The sequence below is a fragment of the Podarcis tiliguerta genome, assembly GCF_965153285.1.
Source record: "Podarcis tiliguerta genome assembly, chromosome: 5".
NCBI classification, from domain to species: domain Eukaryota; kingdom Metazoa; phylum Chordata; class Lepidosauria; order Squamata; family Lacertidae; genus Podarcis; species Podarcis tiliguerta.
The window spans coordinates 72,607,890-72,628,514 of record NC_139538.1 but is presented as its reverse complement, the minus strand read 5'-3'; the positions used below and the strand labels follow the sequence as shown (position 1 = coordinate 72,628,514).

The following is a 20,625-nucleotide window of genomic DNA, read 5'->3' as shown; positions in this document are numbered from 1 at the left end:
TTCAGATACTCTTTGGAGATGTGGCTATGTGGGCTGTCAGGATGAGTGCTTACACTTCCAAATTTACCACTACATCCCTGGCCCTACATTCTTGGTGCAACTGTGTGAAGCCACTCATCTGAATTATTTGTGCACTTGGCCTACAATCTTGGATTGCTATCGATGGCTTAATGAGCTGCACCTTGTCTCCAGGCTAAGCCACTCCACGTGATTCTTCTGTCTAGCAGACAGCTCATTTAGACTATAACATTTCTGGACTTCAACTACTGATCCCGGTAAACAACAGACCAAACGGAAAGGCGGATCCAAATAAAGCAGGGAAAGGCTCCGCAGTATACTAAATTGCAAGAGTGGGCTCTCGAAGGCAACTCGTTCATTTAATGCATGTCAGAATATGATTCACAAGTAGAACTGTGGCAGCAATCACGCTCTTTTCAAAGGCATCATTTTGACTTATATTTCATCCGAAACTCTTTGTTCCATTTAAGTGCTTGCAAAGCAATATTGCGAGAGTCTGCGGAACTGGGTGCAGAAGCATCATTGTCAAGGCAGGATGTATTCTGCAATTACACCACCTAAGCACAGGACTTGTGCTGGGTACAGACGCAAGCAGTAAGAAATCATAAGCTTTCACTTCTTTTTTTAAAACGGATGTTTCCGGCCCTTAAGATAGCTTGGAAGTGGGTGGACGCTGCCTGGCAAAACACCAGATGTTAGAGAAGGGAGAAAGAATAAGACTTCTAGCTATTACAAGATGGATTTCTGTACTCTTGGATAGTGCTTTGCCCCCATGAAGTATATAAACCAAGCAAGTGTGCTACTTTTTTTAAAGAAGTGTTTCATTAATTCAATTTTGCATTCCATGCTTCTGTGCTCATAACCTAGACTACAACTTTATCCACTACCATTAAGCTACACATATTACAACACAAGCATAAAAGTGGAGTGTTTCTGAATTTCCTTACCACCCGGTTTTGCTGTACCCTTAAAGAAATGTAGGAGATCTATGAATTTGCCCTTTCCCTACAATTTCTAAGGTTGATAACTGAACGTTTGTTTTGCATTTGCCGATTTCTCACAAAATGAAATACATTTTTATTTGGTGCTGAGAAATACCAGCAAGCCCATAATGCTGCGTGTGTTATACAAGACGCAGAACTATAAAGATTTTCTTGCCACTGAATTTAAGTTACCATGGTGCATGGTTTGGATTTTTCTGCTCAAGCTCAATGTCTAGGGTAGGGGACGTACTGTGGTGCCACAGGGACCTCTCCATTTAAAGCAGAGGCTTTTGGGGGTAGAGATGTACCTGCAGTCTATATACCCCAAACTTTTGAGCCCAAAGCTTCTCAAAGTATATCCCTGGTGGTCAACAAGCTCCATTTAGGGGCTCAATGGAAAGGTTGGGGATAGCTAAGGATATTTATACTTGGTCCTGAACTTGATTTATTTTGATGATGATGATGATGGTCAAAGCCAGACTATCAAACTAGCATTAAGGTCCTGGCCTAGGGCCAGTGATTTTCATAATACGGTGCTAGTGCATTCTACTAATTATTCCTTTTTTTAAAATGTACCAGTTAAGGGGGCCCTTCTATGTAGCATGGCCTGAGAAGGCCAAATAATTTTCATAATACATACCTGGTTTGGTGTTAGTTTTGAAGTCAGTGCTGAAGGGGGGTGGGTATTTTATTTTTTCACATTCTTTGCACTAGAGAGTACCTTTTTAAAATATGAGTTACCTATATGCTTTTTTGAGGGGGGGGGACCAAAAGGTGGGGGAAAGGTGGTGTGTCCTATGAAAAAGAAGTTTGAGAAGTGCTGCTTTGGCCCATAGTGGTCCTGCACCCACAACTGCATTACAGGCAGGGCAAATCTAGAGCAGATTTCTGTTGTGCCAGATCACTCCTATTTTATTAAGCATGCTTGCCACAATGCTGAATCTGGTGCAAATATGCCTTTAGTCAACCTCCTTCATGATGGTTGTCTTGCCCAGGGCAACAGTAGTACACTGTTATGATCATCAGAGCATAAATTCGCTCAGTTATATCCTCTTGGCCTAATATGTTTCCCACTGCCTGATCAAGTAGGCAATCTTATCATTATATTTTAAAAAGCTTCTCAGATTTACTCTTCAGCAACACATTTTGATCCTACTATTTTGCTAGTCGCCAGTCTTGATTTTCTCTCATTATAGTTTTGCCTCTTTTGTTCTTCTACGCTCTGCTATTATCAGCACATAACATCTGCACGTCCTCCCCTCAGCTTAACAAGGTCTCTCGTCTACCTTGAGCAATCTTGCCCTTGTACCTTTACAATGCTCTAAGCTTACAAATGTTTCTGATTTTCAAAGGCATCTCAGTTTTCAGAATAGAACCAAACCAGAACCATAAACAAGTAGTGGCAGCTAATTTATCTGCATGCGTGTCCCGAGGTGGGTGGCATGGCAACGCATAACACATGGTTTGTATGGTGCGTAATTTCACAAAAGGACGCCATCCCAGGACTAATTTTGAACCACATGTAATTCAAAAAAGCACAAGGGCAACCAAGTTACAGGAGTGCAAAGAAGGGCTTGTCCGCACCTCTCTTTAGCCTGCCACTTTCACCTGAAGAAACCCGATGGTTTACCACTAAATCAGACCAAATAACAATTGGGTGGTTCCATGGATTGCCATTTGTTCCAATTCAGTTGTAAAGAATGTGTTTTCCAGGGGGAAGTCGTGAGGCAAACACAAAACTGCTGGGAAAGCATGGGACAAGCAGGAAAACACTCAGATCCATATTTCTCAGCACAGGACAAGTGGAAGTATGGACGAGCCCAAAGTTTCTCCCCAATTTCTTCAAGGTAGCAATGCCACCATCTCAACAGCTAACCAATTGCCACACTTGTCACCAAGCTTTCTGCTTACTCACTGAGCTTAATACAGGGCTGGCTCTCAAGAGTAAGAAGAGCATTCTACTAGCCAATTACTATCCACAGTGACTGCCTGATGAAGAGGAAGTGGCTCTTTTTGACCCTCCCTTTACTGATCAGCCTTTGTAGCTGACAGACATATAAGCAGCACAAAACAAAATAATTTACTAAGTACATGTACATTCAGATCATAATGCAGAGCTCCTGCCTCCTTTCAGGACTACCACACGTACTCCAGAATTAAGTGTTTTGAAGCAAATGCCTTCAAATAAATTAGGCCGATTCATACATGCATGCACATCCCTTGCCCTCTTTATAATTTGACTGACAATGAAAGCATGAACCAAGCTCACTGAAATCTGACCATTTGAACCGCTATCTGGGACCCAAACGCCTGGAAGTGCGGCTCTCCCTATACCAGCCTGCTCATGTCTCTGAGTTCTTCAGAGGATGCTTGGAGATGGCTTGCTACATAGTGATGGAGAAGAGAGTCTTGTTCTCCTGGCTGCCTAGCACTGCAGGCCACAGCCACCTACCAAGAGGGAAGGGGCAGGGTGTGAAGAGCCTGGCACCAGTCACAGGAGTGTTGGACTGGTTCCACCACCACCTGGCGCACCACAACAAGCTGCCTGGGCCTCATCCCTCTCCCTTCTTCCTCTCAGTAAGCAACAGTGGCCTGTGGTGTTGGGTAGCCAGGACAGGAACAGACTGGTATCTACACTGCTCCACCGGTCGCTACTGCTTCTCTGTGGAACACCCTCCTCTGATGCACATAACTAGAACTGGCATTGTTACCATGTTGGCCCCTGGTTAATACTTATATTCGTTTGCCCGGGACTTTTAAGTTTTCACGCTGGTGATGGTTTAGCCTTCCCTGCTATTTTTAAGCTGTGTTTGCTTGTTTTGATGGTGTATAGTATAAGGCTTTGTTGTCTCTTGTATACTTTGGTTGTTATTTGTTTATGTTCTGTACCTGCCCTTTTAGCTGTACAGGTGAAGGTTAAGTTATAAATAACAACAACAACAACAAACAAATAAATAAATAAATAAGAGAGAGAGAGCGCTGCATTATGCCAAGTAAGACTATTTGTCTATCTAGCCCATTATTATCTATATCTGAAAGCAGCTCTCCAGGATCTCTGGCAAAGGTGCTTCCCATCACTCGTCTCTAACAGATTATCTGTACAGTCATAAAGGGATGCATGGGGGACATGCAAGTGCAAACCGGCCCTTTGTCTCTTTTGCTTCCTTAAATAAAGATGCCCACAGCATCCTATAGCAGGCTTTTAAGGTCACTGATAAACTTACCTCACTGAAGTTCTGGAAATGTTCAGTGCCATCCTTTGGTGAAATGAATGCACTCTGATCTGTCCTGCAACATGAAAATTGGGAGGGTAATTGTAGGTGCCACTTTGAAGTGTTTTTAAAGGTGGACTGCCCACCTCAAGAACAAGGACTGGGGCAAGATGGAGAGCCGATTCAGCTTACACATGTATCTTTGTGTGTGCCTGCATGTGTCACAAAGCCACACACTGCAGGAGGAGAACCCACTGTGGCACTGTTTAGAATGCCACCTAGTTTTCCTTTTTTCTAAGGCCCAAACTAGACATGAACGACACACTCATGGCAATTAAGCGAGTGACTTTTTAGCGTAAAAAGCATGCAGAGAGCTCCGTGTGGCATTCCCAATCCAGATCAGACCCCTGCTGCCTGCTTGTCAGCACTGAGTGGAAAGTTTCCACTGACACCATTAGGAGGATTTCCCCACATTTCAAATAGCAGTTGTGGGGCCCTTGATCTAGACCGGTACTGTAGCAAATGGATAAACCACCTTAATCTTCCTGTGACAGGGTCCCAACCCAGAAATTTGGTCTTGTGGTGCACTAGTTAGACTAAGAAAGAAAAAAGAAAGATTCACACAACTGGTACTTGTGTGAATGGCATAGAGACTGGTTTGAACTTTAGAATGTCTTGAAAAAATTGAAACTCGACCCAATTCATCTTTGAAATAGTTATCAATTTTGACAAGGTGGTGGAATCGTAAGATAGTTATCCAAATAAGTGTGAGATTAATTCCCACTTGAGCAAAAGCAGTTGTTTGTCATGGTTAGTAAGAATACAAAGAACTGAGCAAAAATAACACATTTGTTTTTATTAGGAAACTGAGCAAAAAATAACACATTTGTTTTCATTAGCGAAGTGCCTATCAGTAGCACAGACTGTGCTTGCTTTTACCACAGAAGTAAGTGCTTTCAATTAGCTTCTATGAGAGAAAATAATGAAGCATAATTTCAAAGTTGCTGAATTCAGGTTTTCTAAACAAAGAACTTGGGTTACCTTAGCATAGAATTTCATCTTTCAGCTGTGTTTTTTCTTTTTCCAAAACCTTGTTTCTGATGGGAGCAGACCTGCAAAATTTATGATCCAGCAGCCATGTATGGGTTAGCCCACAGGGGGCTCAATAAATCGGTTTTTGCTGCCTGTCTGAGACTGGGAAAAAGTGTTAGGCACCCAGGGGAGCACCAACCATGGCTGGCTGGCTATGTCTGACTGAGTGGATAACAAGTTATGCCAGCTTGCAAACAGAGAAGTGCAGGTGTCCGCCCTGATTTAGAGTTAAACAGAAGTGAACAAGATTTGTTTACTTGGAAGAGAATACCTGGGTTGAAACTTGATGACGGTTTCCTGGTATCTGAATGCCACGTTCTCGGTGTAATCATTAGCCGGCGTTCCCGTTTTCCTCTGACAGTCGGAGAGCCACGGCAATGCATTTCCCATCTCCTGCAATAAACAAACAAGCAAACAAATCGACAAATGCAACCCACTCAAGTAAACAGTGGCCGGACTGGTGTCAGCTGTCTATTTTGGGAGGTGGGAGGGGGGAATGTAAGTGTGTAATCAAAGCTCATCTGGAGAAGGGGAGGAGAAATGAGGGGCCCAAGAAGGGACTGTACTAAACATGGTCTCGATGCAATGGCAGCAACCTGATGCAAAGATTGTAATGAGGACAGGTGGGGTGGGGAGGAGTCCCCAAGACACACCTGCATGCAGTATCAGTGCTATTATTGTAACTCTCTGTCACTTTCTCATTTTAAAGGAGATTTTGTCTGAAGCCACCCAGCTTCTGTTTCAGGGTACCTATATTGCATGAATTGTTGTTGCTTTTTTTAACACTCTTCATCTTGAAGGTGTCCTTCCCACATTGACTCATCTGCTACAGAACCCCGTTATATGTGTGAACATGTACATGAGAGGGTGCTGGCCACACCTGTTGGACCTCACTGTTGCTCCATAGGACGTGAGCACACCTAAGATCAGAAACACCCCATCATTACCCTATATAGTTGTGCACTTGAAAGGGAAGGAGGACCAAAGAGGGCAAGGGAATTTCTGAAAAGCTTGCCCACCATTACAGAGTTTCCAGCTCAGGAACTATCAGCTTTCCAATGTACCTCTAAGTTCCTCAGTGCAGTTTGAAAACCAGTTTTGCGGTGCACCAAGTGTTTCTGGTGGTAGGGATAAAGTTTCTGTACGTAATGGGGTTGCTTTAATGACATAGAGAAGCAAGGGCAGGCAGGAGATTGCCCAGCTGCCATTGGCTGGCCTACAGCTCGGCTGGTGACTGAAGAAGCAGGAGCTTAAGGGGAAGAGACGCAAGCAGCCTAGGAAGAAGAGTTGCAAAGCGGAATCCAGAGTTGGTCAACATAACTCCAAAGTTGAAGCCCGAAGGAGACTGAGACTTTTATGTTCATTGTGTTCAATTAGGTTAAATATCAGCACTTTTTGAGTCAGGGCCAAAATTTCCTGCTCAATACTAATTCTCAATGAGGTGATTAAAAACCCATGTCTGGGCTGCAGCATTTCACAACACAGGTAACCAAATGCTTTCTTGCTCTCTTGCTGTCACACACACTTATTTATACAGAGAAAATCAGCTCTCAAGAAAACAGGCAGCTCTGGCCTCACCCTGTATGCTAGATTTTTATGTGCAGGGATTATTGTTGTCGTTTTTATGATTGCTGTTGTTGTTATCTATTGTTATTATTAACCATGGTTATTTTTGTTGTTATCAACTATTCTAATTGTTTGTTTGCTTGCTAGCTTGCTTGCTTGTTTATTATTATCGGAGCATATGATCATGTGAGCCCCACTTCTATTCCATACGCTCCAACATTTCTCCAATGAAAAAAAGGACGTCCTAAGGAAAAGCAGGACATTCTGGGATAACAACAGAAACTGGGTCGGCTTCTGTAAATCCAGGACTATCCCTGGAAAATGGGGACACTTTGAGGGTCTACCAGTCTGAAGTGATATATATACCTGTACCACTGTTGGTGATAACGAAGCCTCTGACTTTCTGAGGCAACACACAAAGGAGACAGTCTCATGGCAAGGCCTCTTAGCAACACACTGTCAGAAAGCAACACTATTTTGCGGATCTTACAAACACACACCCATGAGGTTTGGAGAAACCATAGATCACAGCAGTTTTCTTTCCTTCACAAAGCCAGGATTTGTTTGATCAGAGACCAGATCTTAACGCTCAATTGCTTCCCACTGCGTATTTTTCTTTTAATTCAGGAGAACATATTTTATTGTTGTAGACAGGAAATTAGCTAGAGATAGCTGTTGTGCTTAGAGGCTGGGAGCCAGTACAGCCCAATACATTAGACTAACTGTAAGGATTAAGAAAGGAGACCTCCCAAGGCTCTATTTCTGGAGGGAAGTCCCCCCCCCCCATCCTAGCCGTTCATATGACATGTGATCATTTCTCAGGGACTCTTGCATCTCAGGCTTACCACACTAAGCAACTGCTGTTATTTATTTACATATTTAAATGGTCCTTCACATGATCAACTTCCATGGTGTTCTTACATAGCAGCCAACAGACAAGTCCCTGCCCTGAGGTGCTTCCACTACAAATTGCCAAATTCACTGACCCAGACAAAATAAATCGTGAAGCACATCAAAGTTGCAACGATCTTTGTTCCCGAGCTCACATTCACATCAAATCAATTGTACTGCAACAGCTCCCACTTAAAAGGGTTTAACGCTGCATGCCAAATAGTATGCCCTTGAAATAAAGAGGTGAGCGCTTGGCTTTCACCCCTCTGTCCATAGCTGATCTTTTATTTGTCGGGCTGAAAGTGTTAATCAATATGACTAATCAATGGAATTGCTTGGGTAACGTGCAAGCTGCAGATGAACCATGACTCCCAGGGACATGCTAGCATAGCTGCTTCATGGGATTTTGTGCACCCCTTAATTCCAGTATTAGAAAATTCTATAGTCGAAGTCCAAGGCTGAAGGAAATCAGACACACTGATTGACACAAAACACAGATTTCCCCAATTCAGATGTTACCTTATGCACACACACTGCATTCATCTAATGAATAACGGAGTGGTATGACTGGGAGTAGACTTTATTATTTTATATAGTTATGGTCCCGATATAGCTGTTTGTGTCATATATATCTCATACTAATCTCAGTTTGGTAGAATGCAATACACTGAGTACAGATACAGATTTTGATCCAACTGCCTTGGCTATCAATTAGTTTTCGGGCCCAATTCAAAGTGCTGGTTTTGACTTATAAATAATAATAATAATTATAAAGCCTTAAATGGCTCAGGACCACAATACCTCAAGCACTGATGCTCTCCATATGAACCTACTTGGAACCTGAGTTCATAATCTGAAGCCCTTCTTCATGTGCCTCCTCCGCAAGAGGTCCAGAGGATGGCAAAACGAGAACGGGCCTTTTCTGTGGTGGCTCCTTGTTTGTAGAATGCTCTCCCCAGGGAGGCTTGCCTGGTGCCTTAGTTACATATCTTTAGGCACCAGGAAAAAACATTCCTCTTTAACCAGGCATTTAGCTGGCTGACATCTAATGTCCTTTTGAATGTGCTGTGGAAGCAGGGATTATTGGGTTATTTTTGTTTTCGTTTTTATTATGCATTTTGTGCTTTTTATATTGTAATGTGTTGTAAACTGCCCTGAGATCTACAGGAATAGGGAATTATACAAATTTAATAAATAAAATAATAATAAATTTTACCCTGTCCCTTGGTTGTGTTTACACAACCTGCATTTCTACCACACTGCTTGCTTTCGCCATTGGAGAGAACATGACATTGACATGGGCAGGAAAGTTTCACGAATTTGTTCATTTTTTCAGACTTTCTAAACCTCCTTACAGTGAGGTTACCTGTCCTTTCCTTAATCCTCTGACTTACAGAGCTATCCCTTACACATCTACTCAAAGTAAGTTTTACTGAGCTCAGGGGGGGGCTTGCCCCCAAGTAAGTGGGAATAGGACTGCAGCCTCACATGCTTAAAAACATATCCTAAATGTTGAGTTGTTCAGGGTTTGGAAGCCACCACCCATCTAGGTTAAATCAAACTATGTATATTCTTTCAAACAGAGGTTCTTAGCATCTTTACCTTACAAGATGTGTACTTTCTTAGCGCTCCATCCTCGCAATTAGGACAAAAATTAACAAATTCTGTTTTGCTCTCCTTTTTAAACCAAGGAATTTAGTATCATTTTACAAGTTCATCTCTGTGCCAAGGATCTAAGAGTGAATCATTTCATTATCCATATTTATATCCATGCATATGATACATGTGCAATTGGAGGACGATACGCATTGCCTTCTAACACCTCAGTTTCATCCTACAAATTCCACGGTTGCTTTTCATCCAGCAGACTTCAAATAGAAATACTGTAGTCTTAAGTGAATCCATGCAGACATAGGGTTTTTTAAGAGCACATCTCGCACATGATAAAGGGCTTGCCCTTATACTTCCATGGAAGAGGAAGCTCTATTGGCCCAAGAGGGATCTGAGAACAAAAGGAGCCTGCACACAAAGGAGATCCATCTGAAGTGAGAGTCTGTACAAAGGAAATTGATCAAGCTAATAGAAGATTTTGCTGGTTTTGATTAGCTACTAATTCATTGGCTTGTTTTTATCTGCTCTGGTTTTGTTAGGATATATTTTACCATGCTTGTCTTCTTTGGGTCTGTTTCATTTTTGCTAGCCGCCCTGGGCACTTTTTGCTTGTGGAAAAGCAATATATAAATTTAATTAATAAATAAAAACACGTAGGATTGCTGTCGCAGATCAACCATGATAGGTAGTGTGTACTCTGTGCTGGAGAAATCCTATCTCAGTTCCATGAAAATATATTGTAGCATTTGACATTAACGACTATACTAATCTGAATCATTAAAAAGAATACCTAGATGGGACATCAACTCTGGTGAAGAGCTGGTTTTCAATATAGCACCGTGACAAAATATTGTGACGGTACAATGCATTTAAGAACATAAGAAAAGCCCTGCTGGATCAGATGAAAGGTTAATGTCTTCCAACATCCTATTCTCACAATGGCCAACCAAGTGAGAAGCCTATAAGAAACCCACAAAGCACAACAGCACTCTCCACACTTGAGCTGCATAGCAAACTAGATGCAGAACACACACATGCCAATTGCCAAACCTCCCAGACCACCAAGGGCTAAAGAAAAACCCCAGATTCACAATTCTAGCTCCACCAGCTTGAGACATCTTAAGGCATTGCCAGCAACCCCACCAGCTCAGGGCTTCATCCGATCCCATCACTCCCTAGTCATATGTAGGAGCAATCCTAGCTCCCATAAATGGGTACAAACAATTCACACACACCCCAAAAAAAAGGTGGCACCCAATGCATCCACCAAAGGGCCACCATCCTGACTTGAATGCTTTGCACTGCTAGCAACAGCCCAGGACAATTTATTGTCCTTGAACTGACCTTGCAGTGCCCTTCCTTAGAGTTGGTCTTAATCATAGTGGAAATATTACGCAGCTCAATCCAACTCGTGTTACTTGAAAATATCATTGAGTTCCATGAGAGTTACTCCCTGGTAGGTGTTCATGGGATTGCCCAATCACACAGATTGGGGGGAGATGGGGCTCAATATCCCTGGAGAAGAGAGGAGCAAAATCTGGGTATCTGCAGGATTGAGCCACAGACAATTAGGTGGTCTGGAAAAGACATCTAACTAAGGATCAAGGGCGGCCAAGGAACAGTTCCAGGCAGCCTTTAGTAAGCGAAGTCAGAGCAGATGAGGGACAGAAGAGTCTGAGACAGGGCAGCCATTTGCATTACCAAAAAAGAGAGGACCAAAGAGACAGCTTATTCGCATCAAATTTGTGTGCGTGCTAATTTGCCTGTGTGCATGCTAATTTAGAAATAAATAATATAATTTCAATGGTGGGGGTGCCTGTGGCCTGTGTGCCTGCTCAGTCTGATATCCAAGTGCTAAATTTTGATAAGCAACTTCTCCAAGCTGGACTTGGATAAGACTTTGAACTTTGCCTTACACCTGGCCTTCAGGTGGACAACTGTCCTCTATAAAGTAGGACACATTTCCACCGTAGATGCACATCGCCCGATCTATGGCACAAACAAACCTGCTAAGAGGAAGGGGAAATATTATAGGGAGACAGGAAAGGGCTGTGACCAATCACACAGCTGGGAAGCCTAGAGCAAGCTACATGGGCTGGGCTGGGCTATTTTGTCGCACATTCTGTAGAGGTGCAGCGACTCCCAGATGAGCTGAAATGTGGCTGGTGGCCCTATCGCTTACGTACACGACCCTGATCACCAGTGGAAGCCAGTTGCCCAAATGATTAAAAATGCCGCCACTTTGCATTTAAATGGCATTTCTTCTATCGTCAAACAGTTATAGCGCAAATAGGAGAGCTTATTATTACCTGACTTTCTTCACGGTTTTTCCCATTTTCTGGTTTTGAAATGGATGTGGGCTTTCTGGATTTTAAGTTCCCCATTCCAACCCTCAATGTGCCATCACAGGGTGTCTGGGTATCTTGGAACACTGCCTGGTTTTCCTCTAAGACTATAGCTTTGTCTGGGTGGTTTTCCTTGTTTTCATCTCTAGAAGAAAATAAAAGCAAATTTTAAAAGGCACCGTGACGAGTGAGCAAGAAATGTAATGCTCAAGACATCATGCTCACAATTTATTTTTAGATTACTTTTGTTTAGACCCCCCCCCCTTTTCTCCTATTTAATTAACATTCCAGGACAGAGCTACGTACAAATGTAACATTTTTAAAACTACAAAAAATATCGCTAAAAAGTGAGATGGTTGTGTTTGCTTAATCAGGCCATACTTCAGGCCTCTAATACTTTAGAAGATGCTTTATACCAGTTTGTTCCTATGCTGGGATAGCTCAGTTGGTAAAGCCCGAGACTCTTAATCTCGGGGTCATGGATTCTAGCCCCATATTGGGTAAAATATTCCTGCGTTGCAGGGGGTTGGACTAGATGACCCTCATGGTCCCTTCCGACTCTACAATTCTATGTTTCTTTATTAGGTCTGGCAGCTCGTGCATGTGGTCCAGTACTACCATTTGTCCAATGTGATTGGCAACAGCTTTCCAGGGTCTCAGCAGACGCCCTCCCCCATCACTTGCTGTTGGAGCCTTTTAGCTGGAGATGCTAGGGACTGAATCTGTGGTCTTTGCATTTCAAGCATATACTTCAGCTTTACTGCTTTTAACTTAAAGGTAAAGGTACCCCTGACCATGAGGTCCAGTTGCGGACGACTCTGGGGTTGCGCGCTCAACTCGCTCTAGCCAGCATTTGTCCACAGACAGCTTCCAGGTCATGTGGCCAGCATAACTAAGCTGCTTCTGGCAAACCAGAGCAGCACACAAAAATGCCATTTACCTTCCCACTGGAGCGGTACCTATTTATCTACTTGCACTTTGATGTGCTTTCGAACTGCTAGGTTGGCAGGCGCTGGGAACAAGCAACGGGAGCTCACCCTGTTGCAGGGATTCAAGCCGCCGACCTTCTGATCAGCAAGCCCTAGGCTCTGTGGTTTAGACCACAGCACCACCTGCTTTTAACTTAAGGTAAAAGTAGAGGGACCCCTGAACATTAGGTCCAGTCGTGGCCGACTCTAGGGTTGCAGCACTCATCTCACTTTATTGGCAGAGGGAGCTGGCGTACAGCCTCCGGGTTATGTGGCCAGCATGACAAAGCCGCTTCTGGCGAACCAGAGCAGTGCACAGAAACGCCGTTTACCTTCCTGCCAGAGCAGTACCTATTTATCTACCTGCACGTTGACGTGCTTTCGAACTGCTAGGTTGGCAGGAGCAGGGACCGAGCAACGGGAGCTCACGCTGTCGCGGGGATTTGAACCACCGCCCTTCTGATCGGCAAGTCCTAGGCTCTGTGGTTTAACCCACAGCACCACCCGTGTCCCGCTTTTAACTTAGGCATGAGCAAATTGGACTTTTCCCTTCCTTTTTGTGGAGGGGCAATCTGTCCAGAGCCACATGTGAACTGTGGGTGGGGTCACCCTTCTCTCTCACTGGCTTTCTGCCAACCCCTTCTATCTCTCTCCATCTCCCCTCCTCACTTAGCAAGCTACTGGGGGAAATGTCTGAACTGACCGTGGTGGACTTTGGGCTCTCAAATTTCTGGCACCCTGTGGGACACTAAACTTTGCCCCACCCCACCCCCACTTCTCGTGTTCCATTATACGGCATTGTTGTGGCTCCCAGTGTAACCGCACTGGCCATGCTACCCTAAAACTGCCTCTGGAACTGATCACTAAGAGAGGACTTTAGAAACGAAGCTGGGGGTCACAAATAATTAGAGTAAGGGCCGTACACGGTTCTAGGTCCTCAGGCTGCTAACCACAGCACACTAAACATGTAGTGTGTCCCAGCAAATACGTGATAAATCTCTTGGTTTTGTCATCTGCCTGAGACTACAAAAGAAGAGGTTTTCTCAAGACCTAGCAGGCCCCAAGACTTGACCAGCTTTTGCTTAGTGGGAGATAAACTGTACAGATATTTACAAAACTTATATACCACTACTAGTGCTTTTTTCTGGGGGGATGCAGAGGTACGCATACCCTTAAACATTTTGTGAATCTCTGTACTTTTGTCCATTTGGTGTATTTATTTTTCCCGATTTGAACTATAAAATGGTGATTATCTTGAGTCAAAATGAGAGTACCCATGAACATTTTGTTTTTAAGGGGAGAAAGCGCAGACCACTACTATTACAGAAGACTCACATCGTCTTCCATGGGGCCCCTAAGCAGTCTCCCATCCCAGCAATTGACCAGGATAAGACCGTCTCGGCATTAACAGTTTAACATCACGTGTTCTCAAGCCATTTTCAGGGAAATACTGGATAATTCCAAAATAACTTCCTGCCATAATTTGTGAACCTGGCAAGCACAGCAAATACCTTTCTCTCGCATCTAATTCTACTTTCATACAAAACATCTGAAAGTACCGGTAATATTGCGCCTCTCTCTTTTCCACCTAGTATTATCTGATAACTCCCAAGGTTATGACCCCTCATTTGCAGAGGTTTTTACTAATGACATACGAAACTAAACTTAGAGATTTCACAAGTTCTAGGCAAAGTTTTATTATCTCCTGAAATTCCTCAGGGTATTTTTGGCCCAAGCTAAAATCTGAAAATTTGCCTCACATTGTGTAGTACTTAGTGGATAATAATGGGGTGAGGTAAGGGGGTATTGAACCCAGAATTTATCATAAGGTTTATCACCATTGTTGCCCTGCATTTATAGAATTGTGTTTAGGCCTCTGTTTAAATCTCCGGTCAGCTATGGAGTTGCTGTCTGGTAATAATTTATGCTTTGTTTGCAATTCCTAAGAAAGTGGTTCTTGAAAAATCCCTAAGATAAATTTAAAAAGAGATCTGCTTGCTACATTTTATTTCCTTTTATAAAACACAATAGCAAGATACCTGTGGAGGGAACTGGCTGTTTGGTCTTCATGTACAGACTCTGTATCCTCGCCACACCTTGAAAATGGATATAAAATAATTATTGGATTTCTTCTACTTGGGTCTTTTTCAAGTAGCTAATATGTTCAATTCTTAGGTCATAATCAATCAGTCTTTATTGCAGTCACAAGACCAGACAGGTTAGGTTACAGACACTGTTCTGATAAATACAGATGCTCATTTTCATATGCTCTAAATAAAGCCTGTATAAAACAATCACACCAATTTTATCCTGTGCCTGCACTCCTTACCCAAAGGAGGACTGTAAGAAGGTCCAGCACCTACTCCTATGCCTCTCAGGTGTTTCTCTTGGGAGGGAGTTGCTTCAGCTTTGTGCTGTACAAACCCACTGCTATTGTGAAACTTGCATCCACCCTAGCAAGCATAGCCAATGGTTAGGGATAATGGGAGCTGTCATTCAGGAACATCTGGAGACCCAAAGGTTCCTCACATCTGGTCTATGGAGTCTGGGATTGTCCCGGTCCTATAGGAACTTTCCATGTGGAAACCCAAAAGAAAATAATGTCAAACACGCAAGAACACAAAAATGCATAACTAATTTTCACTTCAGCATTCTCATGCCTGCCTAGTAGACATTTCCACTGAGTTAGAAGCAATGGCAGCCACCATCACCCCCAGCCCAAATATTTAAGGGCTAGATACAATTAGTCAGTCATGATGGGAAGTTGCTTTGCACATTATCAGACACTTTATTATTGTAATCCTGGCCTTCTGGAAGTCCCATTTATATTCAAACAGGAAAAGGCCACACTGGATGCCCCCAGCAAATTTTTTTCTGATTCCAAAAACGGCATTAAGAATGTTTAATACCAATAAGGAATACTTCCAGTGTGGTTTTCAATGAACTGAAAATAAAGTAGACGGAAAGAGCTTTCGGAACTACTCAAAATTTAAAAACCTGACAGTTAGAAAGGTCTACGAAACTAAACATCCCCAGAATCCTATGGGAGAAATACAAGATAAATATTTAACACAAGCAACAGTGCCGGCAAAATAAGGACATTCCTTTGTGCAGTCCTAGTAGAAGGAGGCAGTAAAGCATATCGAAGGTTTCCGTGGCTATCAGTTTAAATCAACCTGTCTCCGCTGGATTGCCAAGTCGGCACAAATGCCGCACTCACTCTCTCTCTTGCCTTTATATTTCACAATTATTTTGCGTTTATATTTCCAGTTTGCTGTCAGTGGAGTAGGGCCTATTCCTGATTTGAGAAACAGTCTGCAATGTGGTTGACCTCCTCCACTATTTACAGCATCTGCCTTTGGCACAATGGTAGTATTTATACTCTGCAACCATTCTTTGTTGAGAAGAGCTTGACACACCCAACTCTCTGTCTCTCTCCAGAAGTTGCTACTGTTAGCTGTTTATGAGGTACTCACTCAACCTCATATCACCCCAAAACTATTCTGCCTCCCCTCCCCTTTTCTGTTATTGGAACATTTATTTAGGTTACATTAACACCATATGGAGTCATGGAATGCCCAACAAATAAATAACAGAAGAATTACATGTTTTGGGGGATTATGTTTTTTTACAGGGGAAGCAACAGAGGGCAGAAAGGCACATGGTAGAAATTTATAAAATTATGCGTAGCATGGAGAAAGTGTCTCATAAGAAAAGAACCCAGGAACATCCTATTAAACTGATTAGCAGGAGATCTGGGACAGATAAAAAGAGGTATACCTTTACACAGAACATAATTAATTTATGCAATTTGCTGTCGCCTCAGACCTGGTGGCAGCCAGTAGCTTAGATGGCTTTAAAATGGGGATTAGACAAATTCATTGACAATAAATCTCTAAATGGTTGCCAGTCACTGAGGGGGTGCACACAGAACCACGAGGTTCTGTGCCAGCACACACACTAGGGAACAACAGCAGTAGTAGGCTATTTCCTTAATGCACAGCTTGCGGGCTTCCCCAGGGCACTAGTTGGCCACTGTGAGAAAGAGGATGTTGGACTAGATAGAGCCTTTGCGCTGGTCTGTCTGGGCTTTCCTTATGTTCTTACATGATCCAGGACTTGCTTTTATTACTAGAAATTACGTGAGGCGCATTCCAAAATTCCAGGTGTTTTCCACCTGGAAAATGAAATGCAGCAAATTTGTGGCCCAAGACATGCCACTGGTAGACAATTTTGTTATCTAACCATCAACACTAAGGACATGACGTTTGGTTCATATAGTAGAAAGCAAGCAAAACCACATCTAAGTGTGGGCTGTGAGACTTTTCATTTGTTTGAATTAGAATTGGAAACATATTTGAGGCTGCCTCCATTCAATTCCCCTCCCTGTGCTTTTCTGTGTCCTCACCGCCAACCTCATCCAATAGTCAGTCTGCATTTTGGTGGCACTGAGCATGCTCAGTCTTCATGGGACTATTTGGAAGGGCGAATTCTAAATATTTGGTTGTACTTTGGCAAACTTCAAGGCTATCTGTGGTGGTGGTGGTGGCGGCGGCTGTTTTGGCTGCTTAAGTGACCTTCAAATCAGAAAACAGCTCAGCCGTAGTCAGAAATATGTATTTAGAAGCCCAGATAGCTCAGTCAGTAGATCATGAGACTCTTAATCTCAGTGTCGTGGGTTCAAGCCCCATGTTGGGCTCAATTCTATGATTTAAGATTGCAGCATGCAAACCATGAGAACTACCATGTGTGAATCACATGTAAGCCAACCTGATAGAAATTAGCCAGTTTGATCCAAAAATCTGAAAAAACCACAAAAATACAAACCAACCATCCAGAGTCAATTTTTTTTAAAAATGTTGCTGCGTAAAAAGTCCTCCCTTGGGCCTTGCCATTATGCAGACTAGTAATTAATTTTCTGCTTTCTTCTTCCAGTACCGGAGCTCAGATTGCATTATGAGGTAGATTGATAGAAATATTATCATTAGCTACACATGCATATATCCTTTTGGTCATAGCAGCTGTTGGGCTGGGACTTGGTGTATAGCAATGCAAGCTTTCTGTCCCTATGGAAATATAGCTTTTTCTCACGGAGACAAAAATTGCCTGGTTCTGACAGACCCACTGCTGGTTCCACTCCTTGAGGAACATAGATTTATACTTAAAGATAGATCAGTTTTTACTCAATATGTCTGCACATGCCCAGTTTACTGTTGTATATCTGTGTTGGCAGCCAAACAATGCTTAAGGCGGTGACTACAGCTTGTAGCTCCCTTGGCACCAATTGGCTTCTTAACGCCGAATCTGAGCAACATTTCAAACATGGATTCAAACACAGAGTGTCCCCTGCTCTGCGCTTGTCCCTTCCTCCTCTCACTGAAGCCTTACACCAGGGAAGGAAATATCAGTTGCTCTGAGAGCAAAGCGGGTTATCAGGTATCGCCAACAAGAGGCAGCACTCTTGTTATTCTGCCCATGAGAAGATCACTAAAAACAGCCTCCCTGATCAGCTCTCTACCACAGCTCTAACATTTTTATTTTATTTTATTTAAACAATTTATATACTGCTTAACTACAACAGTTTTTAAACAGTTTACAAAGACAGAATACAAAAAAAATAAAAATCAGTATAAAAAATCAAACTTCAACAAAATGCCTGCTAAAATTAAAAAGAAGTCTTCAGTAGGTGCCTGAGGCTCAGTAGAGAAGGGGTTTGTCTGATCTCAACTGGAATTTGGCCCACAATACTAAACACACACCTCCTGGTGGATATGATATGAGCACACAATCTATTGGGGGGGGGACCACTAACTGTTACTCCCGCAAAGACCTCAGTGAATGGGCAGTGACTGAGGTATCCTGGGTCCAAATCATTATGGGCCTTGTAAATTAATACAAGAACCTTGAACCCGGCTCAGTAGTGTATAGACAGCCTCTGCAGGCTTTTGAGCACTAGGTTAATAGCACCAGACTATATAGTCTGTCCTCATCAACAGACTGGTCACAGCGTTTTGCTTGGAAGCCTTTATCAAACGGATTGCTATCATCATGCAGCTGATGGTGACTCACATGGGAATTCTCAGCACGCTGCTAATCATCATCCTTCTAGGAATATTACATATTTATATACATTGCAGCTGGGAATGTAGCAAACGCACCACGGCATTGCCATGATCTGAAGCATCCCCAAGGGTAGCATGTGCTGAGTTCTAAGTGACCTTAGGTATAAAAAAAGGGGAACAGCTTTTGCATTAGTAGTGGGGAACCAGGTATTGGCTTTCCAACAAAATCTTTGTACATGCATTTCTGCTGCAGTAGAGAGAAGACCTAATACTATCAGGAGACTAGTATCTACGTAGCAAGGGTTACCAGCAACAGTGGCAGGCAAGCATCAAGCAGAGCCCAGAAGACCTGAGACAAGATCTTTTGCACAAATGAAGTACACCTCACAACTTTAAGACTTCCTGAAAAGGGCAAGGTGAAGGGCATTAAGCACTATATTAGGCTGGGCAACTTCAGGGCTGTGCTAATGTACATGCCAAGGACATATATTTTCAAAATCCTGTTGCCATGTTGGCCGCACTTCTGATGAATTGACATATGGGTTTATAAGAACATGAGATTGCTGCACACTGAGAGATAGAATTGTCATTATAACATACATGCAACACTGTGGTCTTCTTCACTCAGAACCTTTAGCCAGTGCAAGAACCAAAATATCAGTGAGGAAATAGCTTTATCTAAGCTTCTTCAAGGCCCCACAGTCTGGAAAGTTTTGAAATATACCATGTAACTACAATGTAAGGATTAGAGCTTACTGCTCAACCAGAACCACTCACATTTTGCCATAGACATTTCAAGTAAGTTCCTCCTTTTCCACTCCCATAGAACCTACCTCCCCTTTCCCCAGCAATTTTCCAGTAATTATTGTTGCTGTTGTTACTACTTCTGAGAATGTAAACTTGCTCTCTTGGCATTGCCCTCAACATTGCTTGTCCTCAGTGGCTTTGTTACTTAAGTCAAAAGTAATGGGCTACACAGGATTGTGATGTCATCCTTTTCACTACATGGTACCTGATTGGTTGGAGACACCCATGGGGCCTATCTGAGGAGGAGGGCAAGGCAGCAGCCATGGGGGACAAATTGCACCAAACCAGCAAGAGCCAGAATTCACTGAATTCCATTTTTACATAGAATTTGAAACTGAACAATATTGGGAGGGTGATTATTTCTCAATAGCACCCAAAATAATATGGATTAAAATAGAAGACTCCCCAAATATTTTTACTGTGCAACTGCATGGTCTCTGGTTGTCACCAGCACACTATGGACAAGACATGACAATCATTTGCATGACAAGACATCTGCAGGGCTTTCAACTGTCTTTGTTGTAACTATGTCGTTTCGGGGCTATTTGGGATTGTTTTTTGACCTGTTATGAGTCGCCAGCCTACAAAATGCCCCCACAACACTGCCAAAAACAAAGCAGTGGTATGAATGAGTAAAAACCTGCAAGGAAGAAGCTGAGTACCCATAATGGGTAATTCAAAAAAATGAGCTATCACACTTGATACATCCTACAAGAAAAAGAGGAGAACGCTATTTTATATCCAGCCTTTGAAGGTCAAAAGCAAGCAGTTAATATATTCACAAAAATTCTAGGAATGATCCAGGCAGTTAAGTGTCCTGACAGCGATGGAACTTAAATGAGGGAGAGGCCCAAGAGTCTCCAAAACTGAAAGCCAGCACAGGGCTCCCATTCTGTAAAAGAGCCAGCACTGCAGGTTCATGGCACATAAGGCTATGTGCCTACTAGTCATCATGGCTATATAACAGTCATGATTCTAAGGCAGTGTGCCTTTGAATACTAGTCACTTGGGATCAGATGGCTGTTGTGCTCATGTTCTGCTGCCCATGGCTTCTGGTGCATGACAAGAGC

At 42.9% G+C, this 20,625-nt stretch overlaps 1 protein-coding gene across 13 annotated transcripts in view; it reads right to left on the bottom strand.

Moving 5' to 3' along the window:
- The window catches only part of FAM13C (family with sequence similarity 13 member C), a gene marked incomplete at its 3' end in the record, with an annotated part of 70,263 nt that overhangs the window by 30,974 nt on the left and 18,664 nt on the right, over window positions 1–20,625 (bottom strand). For 9 of the 13 annotated variants that reach the window (XR_014511027.1, XR_014511028.1, XR_014511029.1 and 6 more), the window contains exons 2-5: window positions 14,726–14,782; window positions 11,683–11,863; window positions 5,577–5,698; window positions 4,226–4,289 (exon numbers count right to left, since the gene is read on the bottom strand). Coding sequence is in view for 10 of the 13 variants with exons in the window: in XM_083440063.1 (XP_083296189.1) it covers window positions 4,226–4,289; window positions 5,577–5,698; window positions 11,683–11,863; window positions 14,726–14,782 (424 nt within the window). The other 4 variants (XM_083440066.1, XM_083440067.1, XM_083440070.1 and 1 more) reach the window with 3 other exon arrangements.